The sequence below is a fragment of the Lates calcarifer genome, linkage group LG10, assembly GCF_001640805.2.
Source record: "Lates calcarifer isolate ASB-BC8 linkage group LG10, TLL_Latcal_v3, whole genome shotgun sequence".
Lineage (NCBI taxonomy): Eukaryota > Metazoa > Chordata > Actinopteri > Centropomidae > Lates > Lates calcarifer.
The window spans coordinates 99,053-112,832 of record NC_066842.1 but is presented as its reverse complement, the minus strand read 5'-3'; the positions used below and the strand labels follow the sequence as shown (position 1 = coordinate 112,832).

At 48.7% G+C, this 13,780-nt stretch overlaps 1 protein-coding gene across 1 annotated transcript; it reads left to right on the top strand.

Moving 5' to 3' along the window:
- Positions 1-1,072: 1,072 nt before the first annotated feature.
- On the top strand, positions 1,073-13,448 carry nup160 (nucleoporin 160). The gene is made up of 34 exons (XM_018689034.1): positions 1,073-1,212; positions 1,962-2,070; positions 2,366-2,576; positions 2,705-2,927; positions 3,041-3,231; positions 3,352-3,588; positions 3,667-3,764; positions 3,901-3,985; positions 4,282-4,350; positions 4,549-4,632; positions 4,820-4,990; positions 5,106-5,205; positions 5,313-5,478; positions 5,554-5,687; positions 5,805-5,965; positions 6,176-6,312; positions 6,548-6,618; positions 7,161-7,311; positions 7,414-7,483; positions 7,758-7,856; positions 7,945-8,064; positions 8,244-8,339; positions 8,596-8,690; positions 8,788-8,884; positions 9,446-9,551; positions 9,691-9,851; positions 10,004-10,064; positions 10,197-10,307; positions 10,620-10,743; positions 10,864-10,965; positions 11,156-11,297; positions 12,263-12,388; positions 12,512-12,607; positions 13,190-13,448. The coding sequence occupies exons 1-34, from the start codon at positions 1,122-1,124 to the stop codon at positions 13,271-13,273; spliced, it is 4,179 nt and encodes a 1,392-aa protein (XP_018544550.1). The 5' UTR covers positions 1,073-1,121; the 3' UTR covers positions 13,274-13,448.
- Positions 13,449-13,780: the final 332 nt, after the last annotated feature.

The window sequence follows — 13,780 nt, the reverse complement described above, 5'->3', positions numbered from 1 at the left end:
TAGAGCTCTGAGGTGAGCTCATGGTGCTCATGGTCCCCACACCTGCTTCAATGAAACCACGACCAGTTTCAGCATTAATGTGAAGGGACTGTTTCCATGACAACAAGCCTCACTGTTGAGGGGGAGGAGGGGGTTGGTTGTGTGTGTGTGTGTGTGTGTGTGTGTGTGTGTGTGCGGGGTGGGGTGGGGGGGTGAAGGTAGGTGCAGACCACAAAATAAAAAACTTGTCTGTAGCTTCCTGTCTGTGGTCACCTGTTTGTAGCTTCCTGTCTGTGGCTTCCTGTCTTTAGTCACCTGTCACCTGTCTGTGGTTGCTGTGGTCATCTGTCTGTAGCTTCCTGTCCGTGGTCACCTGTCTGTGGCTTCCTGTCTAGTCACCTGTTTGTAGCTTCCTGTCTTTAGTCACATGTCTGTAGTCACCTGTCTGTGGCTTCCTGTCCGTGGTCACCTGTCTGTGGCTTCCTGTCTAGTCACCTGTTTGTAGCTTCCTGTCTTTAGTCACCTGTCACCTGTCTGTAGTTGCTGTGGTCATCTGTCTGTAGCTTCCTGTCTGTGGTCACCTGTCTGTGGCTTCCTGACTGCTGTCACCTGTCTGTGGCTTCCTGTCTGTAGCTTCCTGTCTTTAGTCACCTGTCTGTGGCTTCCTGACATTAGTCACCTGTCTGAGGTCACCTGTCTGTAGCTTCCTGACTGCTGTCACCTGTCTGTGGTCACCTGTGTTTAGTCACCTGTCTGTGGCTTCCTGTCTGCTGTCACTTGTCTGTCAGCTTCCTGTCTGTGGCTTCCTGTCTGTGGTCACCTGTCTGTAGTTTCCTGTACATGGTCACCTGTCTGTTGCTTCCTGTCTGCTGTCACCTGTCTGTAGCTTCATGTCTGTGGTCACCTGTCTGTAGCTTCCTGACTGCTGTCACTTGTCTGTGGTCACCTGTCTTTTAGTCACCTGTCTGTAGCTTCCTGTCTGTGGTCACCTGTGTGTGGCTTTCTGTCTGTGGCCACCTGTTTGTAGTCACCTGTCTGTAGGGTTGGGTTGTCACCGCTGAGTTGGTCACTGTGTCTTTAAATGTTCGAACGCTGGGCGCGCGGTCTCCGTCTCTCTGACGTCACAGTTGCATGAGGAGAAGATGGCGGCGGTGCTGGAGCGCAGCTTCATAGAGATTTGTGGGTTTGAGAGGGAAACTCTGCAGCGGTTCAGAGAAGTGATCGTAAACCTCGGTAAACCTTCACGGGGACTCTTCTCATATGTCTCCTTTGCTCTTACTTTTACACACCTCTGTGTCAGCGCGAAGGCTAACTGCGGGGACATGCTAACAACAGCTAGCACCGCTACCACGCTGGTTAACGTTAGTCTGAGTGAACCGGGCCCGGTGTAACGTTGGTATGTTACTATTGTGTTTGGGCTGAACACACCTGGGTCACTCACCTGAACCCGCTAAATTCGCCGCCGTTAGCTCGCGAGCAGGTGACTGACAGTCTAGTAACGGTTCTGTCAGTCTTCAGCTTCAGCTAGTTAGCTAGCCGGTGATCCGGAGCAGTTAGCTCAGATGTCAGTAAACTGTCAGATCAAAGGTTTCACATCAGCAGTTTCACATAATTTAAGTGTAATTAACTTTTGTCTGTAATCAATAATGAACACGAACAAGAGTCTGCGGAAAATTGTAACACCTTCATCAGATTCAGACAGAAATAACACGTTCTTTTAAATATTAACGTGTGACTCTGTTTGAAAATATAAAATACTGGAACCAAATATCAATATAAACCAGTATAACTGTCACAGAACCGGGTCGTTCCGGGTCAGATCAGACCAGATCCACGCCATTGGCTCCAACTCAGATTCAGAGTTTACAATGATCAGGTCTCAAAAGTAAAGTCTGTTAAATATTTCTGTTTTAATCCAGTGTTTTCATATTCCGTCAGCCCTGATGTTTGCAGATGTTGATAAGCAGACTGTCTGTGTTCAGGTCTGAGTGCTCTCCCTGGAGGACTGAAGTTTCCTGACAGCGCTGGAGCTTTTCATTATGAGGAGGGTGGGAAGCTGCTGTCGGTCACCAGCAACAGATTCATCCAGTGGTCAGTGACATCAGTGTTTATACAGCCTCTGATTATTTAACACATCTGGAGATTGAGACCAGATGTGCGACAACATTAGAGTTTCATGTCAGGATTATCCCGGCCAGGGTAATTGGAATTAATGATATTATTGTGATAATCATGAAAATCTGCTTTAAACTGTTAAAATGGCTCCAAACTTAGATTCTAATAAAAAACAAATATTTTACTGCATCACAGATAGGACATATCTTTTTTAGTGAAAACCAATCAAACAGTCTTTACACCTCCCTAACATCATGTGTATTGTGTGTAGGTCTACGTCAGGAGACACGGTGCAGCTAGTGGAGCAGTCTTTGGACACCAACCTGCTCAACAACGCTGTCAGACTCAGGTTCACCCACTGCACTGTTCTTCCTGGGGGGGTCAGCATCCAGGAGACCCTCAACAATGTCATCATCCTCATCTCCACCAATCAGAGCGTCCACAGGCTGGTGCTGCCTCACCCCACCCGAATGTACCGCAGTGTGAGTAACTGTCAGGAACCACGACTGTGATCACTGAACGATAAACTCTTTAGATGTTCTCTTACACTCTTTGTTTTCAGAGCACTGGATCAATAACAATGGATCAATAACCGCTGTGTCCTCTGCAGGAGCTGGTGACAGAGCTCCACATGCAGTCTATCTTCACTGATGTGGGGAAGCTGAGTCTGCAGGACCCCTCCCACAGCGCCACCATCCCCAGCCTGGTGGGACAGACGGGGAGTCCCAGCACCTCCGCGGCCTGGCTGAGTCACCGGGGGGAGGCTCACTACGCCCTGGCTTCACCCGTAGGAGGCATCATGGTGGTCACCCTGCCACCGCATGATACTCAGGGTAAAGACCACGATTCAGAGGCTTCACACACTCTGGTCTGAACCTCCACAGAGCTGCAGCTGATCATACATGTTGAATTGTACATGTAAAGATGGCGTGTTCCTCCCCTGCAGGCAGCGTGTCGATGGTGGAGCTGAAGAGGAGCTCCATGATGCAGAGGCTGTCGGGCTGGATGCCCACAGCGATCCGTGGGGACCAGAGTCCGGCCGACCTGGCCCTCAGTCTGGCTGTCAGAGAGCTGGAGGAAGACTCCTTCATCTTCGCCCTGTGTCAGGATCACAGACTGCGAATGTGGTCTCTCAGGGTCAGACACCAAGATTCATACATACGGGAGATGTAGCTGCTGAATGTTCACAGAAAAATCAATAATCAGTGATCAATACGTGAAGTCAAACCATGGTGTGTGTGTGTCTGTAAACCACAGGAGCAGGCGTGTCTGCTGGAGGCTGATGTGTTGGAGTACATGCCGGCCTGTAAAGGAGTGAAGCGTCTTTTGGGTCAGGGTCACCGTCTGAGGCTCGCCTTCTCCTCCACCACCGGCCTCTGTCTGTCCGTTTACCTGGCCGTCCCTCAGAGAGGACAGTTCACCGTCTTGCAGCTCATCACCACCGACAACAACCGCTACAGCCTCGAACACATCTCCACCCTGTTCACCACACAGGTAAACTAGTTCTGTCCACCTCAGGTAAACTAGTTCTAGTTGTAATGAGCAGAAATCTGAACTCTAACGTGTTTACAGGAAACTCTAGTGGATTTCCATCTGACCTCGACAGATATCTGGGGTCTGTGGGTGGACGACTCAAACACCACCGTGGTCAAATACATCAACTTTGAACAGTAAGTCAGAGACACATAATCAGACAACAGGAACCCAGTGTGTGTTACTGTGTGTGTAACTTTGTGTGTGTGTGTGTGTGTGTGTGTGTGTGTGTGTGTGTGTGTGTGTGTGTGTGTGTGTGTGTGTGTGTTACAGTAACACAGCTGGTCAGTGGAACCAGGTCTTTGTTCAGCCTCCACCAGAGGAAGAAGTCCATATAGGAGTGGACCAGGACCCCAGAGTAAGACCAGTCCCACACCGGACCACTAACCAACTAGTATCAGACCATTAACTGACCACTAACCAGACCTCTAACCAACCAGTATCAGGTCTGGTGTAGCTCGTAGTGTTTGTCCGGATGTTTGTGATCAGAGGATCAATTCAAATGAAATCTTTATTTAAACTGGTTCATGGTGATGCTGACTCTGTTCTGAAAGGTGAAGAATGTAGTTTTGTACCTGATGACCTCTCCTGTCACACCTGTCACACCTGTCGTTACCCAATGACCAGGTGACTGACAATGTTCTCTGTTAACAGGAGACGTACCTGGAGGTTCTCTTCTCTCCTCTACGATTTACTGCTTCAGCGATAGTTAAAGCTCTACAGGTGAGAGTTTACCTGTCTGAAGCAGCAGATTAATGTATTTTGGGCTGAAGCATGTTGAAGTGTTTTCTGTTAAACTGTATCAAACCACCTGGTTCCACCTGATCTCTCAGAAAACCTCAGAGCTCAGCTGAGTTCTCTCTGAGAGTCAGACCTGGTTTATCTCTGTGGTTGTACCAGCTGATGTAGTTTGTGTTTCAGATTTATCGTCGTGGCTCAGAGAGGGTCACTGATGTTTCCTGGGAGACTCTGAAGAAGGAGGTGACGGTGGCTGTGGAGAGCGAGGTGATTTATTTCTCCTGTCACTGTTTCACATCCATGTGTTAGAATAGCACGTGGATGTGAATAGACAGCTCTGAATGTCTCTGAGTTATTAATTTTATTATTGAATCTCCATGTTTGATTGTATTTATGTTATACTTCTCTTTCCTCCTCTCCCCCCTCCTCCCTCCTCCTGGTGTTCCTCCTGCAGCTGCAGAGCAGTGTGACAGAGTTTGAGTTTTCCCAGGAGGAGTACCGTCAGCTGCAGGTGGAGTTCTGGTCCAAGTTCTACGCCTGCTGTCTGCAGTATCAGGAGTCTCTGTCCATGCCTCTGGGTCTGACGGTCAGCCACCACACAGGCCTGGTTTGTCTCCTCAAGAAGGTGAGAGGGGTGAGGACCAGTGAGGAGGTCAGGGTGTGTGTGAGGAGGTCAGGGTGTGTGTGAGCCCAGTGTAGTTCAGTCTCTGTAGCAGTGAACGGTTGGTTCTGTGTTTCAGGGCCTGGTGTCGTTCCTCCTGCCGTGTTTTGCTGTGGATCACCTGTACCTGTCCTATGATGAGTACCTGTTCTCAGAAGACGAGACTCTTGTCACTGAAGGTAACGACAGAGCCTGACCGAGTTTGTGGAGCTGCAGACGCAGGCTTGTCTGTTGCTGATGCTCCAGTTAAAGCTTGCTGAGACCTGATGTTTGTGTGTGTGGTCAGACCCGGAGGTGGGGCGAGACGTCCTGCAGCTGGTTCAGTGTCTGCGGCTCGTCAGCGATGCTGTTTCTGGAGAGATGGCGTACGAGATGGAGAAAGCTCTGGAACATCTTCAGTCCCCGGAGAAAGCTGCTGAGCTCGTTCTGGAGAACATGTTGTCCAATGACAGGTCTGCTCTCGTTCGGTTCCTCAGGATCACATCAGATCTGTGATGGTATTAATACGACGTGTGTTTTCTCTGCAGCGATAACGTCATCGAGGACATCCAGAACAAACTGCAGGACATCCGGAACCCGATGGCAGCCATGATGGTCCTGCTGAGGGAAATGGACCTGGAGACCGACTCTGAGGTCGCAGGAGAAGGACCCATCGCACCTGGTAGGAACAAAATCAGACTCAGACACCTCAAAGACACAAAGCTGACTCCATCTGAAGGTGATCTGTTTAATAAGATGGTCTGTGTGGGTTTATTTCACCCTGGTCTGTGTCTTGCAGGTCAGAGTCTGAACATGAGGATCAGCCTGTCTCAGCTGTATGGCAGCAGCTCTGCAGTGTCTGTCATCTGTCAGGCCGTCTGTCACATGGCCATGACCAGAGCTCTATTCTGCAGAGACCTGCTCATCCTGCAGAAACTCTACCTGCGCTTTGGAGACAACGTACGCACACACACACTCACACACACTTTCTGTACGACTTTAAAATGATGTAATGTCAGGTGAGACTCAGTGGCACCCTCTGCAGGATTAAAGCTACATTATTTACTCTGATCCACTAAAGACCCTGAAAAGCTCCAGAGACAGACTGATCTGAAACCAGATGTGTGTGCGTGTGTGTGTGTGTGTGTGTGTGTGTGTGCGTGTGCGCAGGTGTTTCTGGGTGGGGGGGCTCAGCTGCTGCAGCTCCAGCAGGACCTGATTCCTCGGACCTCCCACCTCCTCTCCTCCTATCACCTCCTCAAACACATAAGCCAGAACCTCGCCTCCTCCGTCCCCATGGACATCATGTGAGTACACACACCTGCACAGGTACGACTGATCGTATCGTTGCAGGTTGTCCACAGGAGTCACGTGTGTCCAGATGTAGGGGACAGATGTGATATCTGTCACACTGTCTTTCTGCTGATCATGTGATGAAGAAATTTTTAACAGTAGCTCTGTGGCAGAAGAAAAGTATCAAATATTTTGTCTGGTTAAAGATGGAATCACACCTGTGACTTCTGACTTCCTGTGTTGTTTCAGAGATGCAAACCTGCAGCACCTCACAGTGTTGGAGCTGTCTGATACTCCGGCTCTCTCCACCAACCGATCAGGTCAGTGACACTGAACACAGACCTGGTCTAGTTACTGTCCAGTAACTGTAACTAAGTATCCTCAGACTGTTGACACTGATGGAGGAGCCGACAGGGCTCTCACATCATCCAGCTGTGTGACAGAGGTGTGTGATCAGTCGTAGGTTCAGAGCTGGATCCTCCTCAGAGTCTCCTCCTCTCCAAACAAACAGAGCAGCTGATTCAAACCAGTAAAACTCTGAATGAAACAGTTTGATGTTAAGAGTGGATGTTTCTCTGGGAGGATGTTGAGTGGACTCAGGACGTAGAGAGCAGCTGTTTGTTCAGCTTGTTTCTCTGATCACTGAAGATCCAGACGTCTGACGACTAAAATCCTTCATCTGGTTTAAGATCAGAGTCAGACCGTTCAACTGAAAATGTTTTAATGTCTGACTGACAGCAGGCGCTCTTCTCTACCTGCCACACCGAGGACCCAGGGTTGGAGTGAATCATGAGCAACGTAGTTAAAACCCACACTTCCGGGAGTGTAACGGTATTTGTATGTTTTGTTTTTGTGTTGACAGTGCTGAGTCCTCAGACGGTGGTGGAGCTCTTCTATCAGACTGTAGCCAGGAAGATGATCATCTCTCAGATCTACAGTCAGCAGCAGAGCAACTCTCTGCTCCTTTGGACCCACATGGTCTCTAATGTGGTCCACCTGCTCGCTCAGCTGCTGTATCCTTATCACATGACGGTCACATGATCACAGCTGCTCTTTATTTATTCTGGTGACTTCCTGTGTCTGTCTGTTGTTGAGTCTTAACTGGTTTCTCCCAGTTGGCCCAGTAACCCTGGTTTCCAGTTCCCTGAGTGTCTAATGGCCAACTGTCAGTACACACAGTTGCAGGTGGGTTTATTATGTTATACACTGACTCCTCTTATCCACACTCACCTGCACACTCACCTGTATACTGATCTCATGCGTAGAGGTGTTTACAGTTGTTCTATTGCACCTTGTTATTTCCTGTTCTCACCTGTTCGCTGCAAGTAAAGGCAGGCGATGATATGAACCAGAACCAGTTTGATGCTGGTACAGTTTTTGTCTATGAGGATAAATCACCTGGTTAAACAGCAGTGTGAGCGTCTCAGGTGTGTCTCACCTGTGCTTCCTTTGTGTTCAGGAGTATGTGAGGCTGATTGGTCCGTGGTGTCAGGTGAACATTGGCTCCTGTCGCTTCATGCTGGGTCAGTGTTACCTGGCCAACGGGGAGGGACAGAAGGTGAGTCACCTGAACCAGACCGACCCTGATCCTGTTTGTACCTGTGTCGCAGAGGGCGGAGTCACCTCACCTATTGTTTCTCCGTCAGGCTCTGCAGTGTTTCCAGGAAGCAGCGACGGAGGTGGAGAAGGAGGAGTTCCTGATGAGACTGACGGGCACTGAGGAGGAGGAGGCTGTCTCCACCACCCGACTGCAGTATTACAACAAGGTACTCACTCAGGTCTCAAAGTTTCAGCCAGGTATCACACACCTTCACCTTCTGTATGAAGGTGTAATTCACCTGTAGAACTGACTGATTAGTGTGTGTGTGTGTGTGTGTGTGTGTGTGTGTGTGTGTGTGTGTGTGTGTGTGTACGTGCACGTGCGTGCGTGTTTGTTTGTTTTCAGGTGCTGCGGTTGTTGGAGGATGTGGGTCTACCTGAGCTGGTCATCCAGTTAGCCTCTCTGGCAATAACAGAGGCTGTCAGTGACGTCAGCAGCCAGGTAACTGTCAGCAGTCAGGTAACAGTCAGACCCAGCAGACTCCTGTAGGTAGAGGTACACCTGTCAGAAGGGGTGTGGCTGGACTAGTTAAACAGATGTGTGTGTTGGACCTGTGACATTAGGGACTTTAGTTTGTGACTTTGTCAGTTTCTACAGAGTTCATTGAGGTCAGAGGTCACAGTTTAACTCTAACAGTAGGTCAGAGGTCAGAAGTCATAGTTTAACAGTCTCATTAATGTACCCTTACCGTGTTCAGGCGGCTCTGTGGACCAGGATCTTCAAACATCATCTGGACCTGGGACACAACAGTGAAGCCTACGAAGCTCTGATCCAGAACCCAGACAGCAGCATGTAAACACACGCACACACACACACAGACTGACGATGATGTAAGGTTATGTAATATATTCTGAGCCTTCTGATTGGTTGTTTCCCTGCTGGTTCACAGGCAGCTGGACTGTCTCCGTCAGCTGGTGGTGGTTCTGTGTGAGCGCTCTCAGCTCCAGGATTTAGTCCAGTTCTCCTACGTCAACCTGCATGATGAGGTAAACCCTTCACCCCTGACCCCTGACCTCTGATCTCTCTGTCAGATCTGTGATATAACAGTGTTCATATCCATTAAGTTACACATTCACACTGACTGTTCTGAATGATCATAAGTTATTAATAAATAAATCATCAGACCATGGAGTCTCTGGTTCTGGTCTTTGGTCTTTGGTTCTTGTTCTGGTCTCTGTTGTGCTTCTTCTTGTTCAGTAAATGTCAGAGTCTTTGTCATATTACAGCTCACAGTTACAGCTTCGTGTTAAATGTCAGCGTTAAAGAATTTATTGTTACACAATCAGCAGCTGACGACAACACAACAAGCCTCTGAGACGGAGGTCAAAGGTCTGAGACCAGAATGTCCTGACAGAACCCTCTGTGGAAAACATGTTTCAGTCCTCCTTCACAATAAAAGTTCCTCTGCTTCAGTCCTCCTCCCCTTCACAATAAGAATTTCTCCACCATTTTAAATGTGAAGATGTCAGATCACACAGCTGCTGACCAGTGGAGTCAGGAGGAGTCAGGAGGTCTATGTCTGTTGAACTGTGTCCTCGTGTCCTCAGGTCGTCAGTATCATCGAGTCTCGGGCCAGAGGTCTGGACCTGCTCGCTCACAACTACTATGAGCTGCTGTATGCCTTCCACATCAACAGACACAACTACAGAAAAGGTACACACACACACTTACACACATCTGACTGTCTTTCTTAAGGTGGAGTCAGATCAGTTCACCTGGGCAGGTCAGGAACAGGTAGATCTTCAAGAATAAACACACAATGTGTTTGATCTGTGTGTGTGTGTTCGTTCAGCGGGGACCGTCATGTTCGAGTTGGGGATGCGTCTGGGTCGTGAGGTCCGGACCCGTCTGGGTCTTCAGAAACAGGTGAATTGTTACCTGGCTGCTCTGAACTGTCTCCGCCTCATCAGACCAGAGTACGCCTGGATCGTCCAGCCAGCCTCCGGAGCTGTGGTACACAACTATTACACACATATACACAACTACACCACAGCACAGACACGTGTACACAACAACACATGTAAAAACAAGGACACAGCTGTAGAAAGTGTTGTTTTTGTGTGTTTGATGTGTGTGTCTGTGTGTGTCTGTGTGTGTGTGTGTAGTATGAGCGTCCAGGAGCGTCTCCAAAGAGAAACTCTGAGGGAGAGTTTTCTTCTGAACCAGGTGAGTCTGAGTCTTTAAATCAAACTTTATCAGCAGCCTAAGTGTGGACAGACTTAGAGACAGGAAGCAGAGTGTTCTCCTGTCGGGGTGGAACCCCCTGGTGGACAGAGCTGACCTGTCTTCTGTTTGCAGTCAAACGTCAGGTGGACATCCTGGAACTCAAGGACCTCGAGAAGGAGTATGTTCTGTCCCGCAGCCGCCTGACCCTCGCCCAGCACCACCCACCATCTGCTGCCATTGCTGGTAAAACACCACCTCCAACACCACTACTACCTTAACATCCACCTCCACCTCCTCATTCTCCAGCACCACCACCCTCAGTCCCTCCACTAAAATGCTCGTCTCTCTCTCTCTCTCTGACCTTCTCTGAATCATCTCTCTCTCTCTCTGATCTGTCTCTCTCTCTCTCTCTGATCTGTCTCTCTCTCTCTCTCTGATCTCTCTCTCTCTCTGTCTCTCTCTCTCTCTGTCTCTCTCTCTCTCTCTCTCTCTCTCTCTGTCTGTCTGACCTTCTCTGACCTGTCTTTTTCTCTCTCTGACCTGTCTGTCTCTCAGGCAGTGCGACAGCTGTAGAGATGGTGGCCCTGTTGGTCCAGTCTGGACTCTTTGACTCTGCTCTGTCTCTCTGTCAGACCTTCAGACTCAGTCTGACTCCGGTCTTTGAGGGTCTGGCCTTCAAGTAAGTCCTAGATCCTGTGTTTTACATGTTTTTATTGAATGTATTATGTTGTGTGTGTGTTGGGGTGTTGTTGTGTGTAGTTGTGTAGTGTAATGTGTGTAATGTAGTGTGTCTGTTCAGGTGCGTGCGGCTGCAGTTCGGGGGGGAGGAGACTCAGAACGAAGCTTGGAGCTGGTTGGCTGATAATCAGCTGTCGTCTGTCGTCAACACCAAAGAATCCAGGTTTGATTTCTCTGATTAGATCATTAGATTCAGATGCTGATCACTGATTGGATGACTCCAGTTCACCTGAGGAGACAAGTGTGAACAGTCTGTAGAGAGGACCACTGGATGTAACCTTTGATTTGTTCCAATAATCAATAATCAGAAGCTGTGATCAGATCGTCTCTGACTGCGTCTGTTTCTGTTTTAGCGCCACAGACGAGGCGTGGCGGCTGCTTGCCTCTTACCTGGACAGGTATCCTTCCTCTAACGGACAGCACCACCGCTGCGTCATCAACAAGCTGCTGTCGCACGGTGCCCCTCTGCCTGATTGGCTGGTCAAGTCTTACAAGGTGAGAGGTTGACCAATGAGGAGACAGACACACCTGGCACATGTTCACCTGGACTTAGGGTCATAGGTCAGAGGTCAGAGGTCAGATGACACTGAGCTCACAAACCATGTGTTTGAGTCAAGAGTTCAGACTGTCTGTAGGACAACTAACAGCTAACAGGGCTAACAGCTAACAGGGCTGACACTTAACAGCTAACAGCTAACACAGCTAACAGGGCTGACAGTTAACAATTAACAGGGCTAACAACTAACAGTTAACAGGGCTGACAGCTAACAGGGCTTACAGCTAACAGCTGACAGTTAACAGCTAACAGGGCTTACAGCTACAGGCTAACAGCTGACAGTTAACAGCTAACAGGGCTAACAGCTAACAGGGCTTACAGCTAACAGCTGACAGTTAACAGCTAACAGGGCTAACAGCTAACAGCTGACAGTTAACAGCTAACATGGCTGACAGCTAACAGGGCTGATAGTTAACAGTTAACAGGGCTAACAGCTAACAGGGCTGATAGTTAACAGGGCTAACAGCTAACAGGGCTAACAGTTAACAGTTAACAAGGCTAACAGGGCTGACAGCTGGACATGGAGATAAACTGTTCTCCTCCTCTACAGAGAATCTGTGATCGTCACAGGTTTTACTTAATTCACATTTTGATCAGTTACAAGTTAATTTTTAATGTTTGGTTAAAGCAGATAAAACACGTTTGTTAATAAATTATATTCTCAGAGTTAAACTAACATCCGATCAGATTACATCCTGATCAATATTGATATTTTGATATTGATTGATATTTATCACTCAGTGTCAGGAAACAGGAAATCAGCGACTTGAACTGATGAACTGCTGCATCCTGTTCTGTCTGAATGAATGAATGAATGGATGAGTGGGTGAGTGGTGTGAGCTCAGTGGTTGAACTGTTCCTCTGCTGACTCTGAGCTTTTTCCCATCATGCTCTCTGCTCTCAGGCTGTGGATGCGGCGTCTCTGCTGCGTCTCTATCTGAACTTTGACCTCCTTGACTCTGCGGCCGAGCTGGTCCTGGAGTACGTAGACGCTCTGCTGGGGAGGGGACACCAGTACTTTGGGATCGAGGTAATACTGCAGATGAGTACTCCAAGTACTGTGCACACCTCATCATGTGACCTGTTCTGTCCAATCAGAGACCAGGTCCACAGAGACTGACCTGTTGTGTGTGTGTGTCTGTGTGTGTTTCAGAGGCCTCTCTCTGCGACCTGGTCTTCCGTCTGGTTGCCGTACACCTCCATCGATCAGCTGCTGCAGGCACTCGCTGAGACTCAGACCAACTCCTCTGTGAGTCCTCCTCACTTCCTGTTTGATCCATCAGAGCTGATCAGGTTTATCTTCACATTGCACAATGTTCTGATCACATTTATTGATCCTGATCAGAAACGATTATTTGACATCAGCTGAGCTGCTTCCTATGGCTCCTTCACAATAAAAGCCCTGCTGCACTATGAGCTGAGACCTGAACTCAGTCTGACCCTGAATCAGGTCTAAACATCAACCACAGTCTGGATCCAGATCCTGACCCAGAGTCAGGGTTCAGCACTGAGCTGTATGTCAGATCCAGCAGATGGAGTCTGCTTCACATCACCTGCTGATCGATGAGCTGATGTCACAGCAGTGATGATGTCATCATCAGAGCCAAAATGGCGTCCACTGAGCTCCTCTTCTGCCTGGGGTCAGAGGTCGTGGTCTGAGGGTCCACATCAGGTGAACAGGGACGAGTCTAGGTCTCAGTCAGGCTGAACCAGAATCAGCTCATCAATCTCCTCTGGTGATGTGTGACAGTGTTTGTGGAGCGGCTCCTCAGTAGAAACAGGGAATCGAACCTGTGACAGTGTGTGACTCTGAGTGTTTGTGTGTTTTCAGGTTTCTGACAGAGTCCGGGACAAACTGGACGAGTATCACCGGCTGCTGGATCAGACGACTAGACACCGGCTGCTCGCTCCGTAAACACCAAACTGACAACGACTGAAAGGATCAGTCTGTTAGAACAGGAACTGGTGTAAATATTAAGAGGGGTTGGGGTCGGGGGGGGGGATTTAGAACGTTATAACGATCATCCTCATGTTTTCTACTCACTCTGTTTTTCCTGTAAATTTTGATGAAATTAAAGTTTTTTCTTGCATCTCGTCGACATTCTCTGATTCTGAGACAAACATGACGTCAGGTGAGAAGATCTTTGTCAGACCTGCTGAGGAAGCCTGGTGATTCAACCAAAAGTTCTGGAACAGCTGCTAAAGGGACTCTAGCGTTAATAAAACCAGATCAATCTGATCAGGATCTTTTTGTCAGAACACACCTCTAACATGGAGGTCAAATGTCAGATACACAGCTGTCCTGATAACTCCCCCACAGGATCCCTCACCTGTGCTCACCTGGACTGTGTGGGGATGGTGGAGACGGAGGTCAGCACTGATGTGGATCCTGAAGACAAAGCTCTCAGTTCACCTGTCAGTA

What these genes read in the sequence shown, in the direction of transcription:
- nup160 (XM_018689034.1), top strand. Translation starts at nt 1,122, where the DNA reads ATGGCGGCGGTGCTGGAGCGCAGCTTCATAGAGATTTGTGGGTTTGAG. An exon ending in AGCAACAGATTCATCCAGTG is followed by an intron (nt 2,071 to 2,365) that starts GTCAGTGACATC and finishes TATTGTGTGTAG; the next exon opens with GTCTACGTCAGGAGACACGG. An exon ending in CGATAGTTAAAGCTCTACAG is followed by an intron (nt 4,351 to 4,548) that starts GTGAGAGTTTAC and finishes TTTGTGTTTCAG; the next exon opens with ATTTATCGTCGTGGCTCAGA.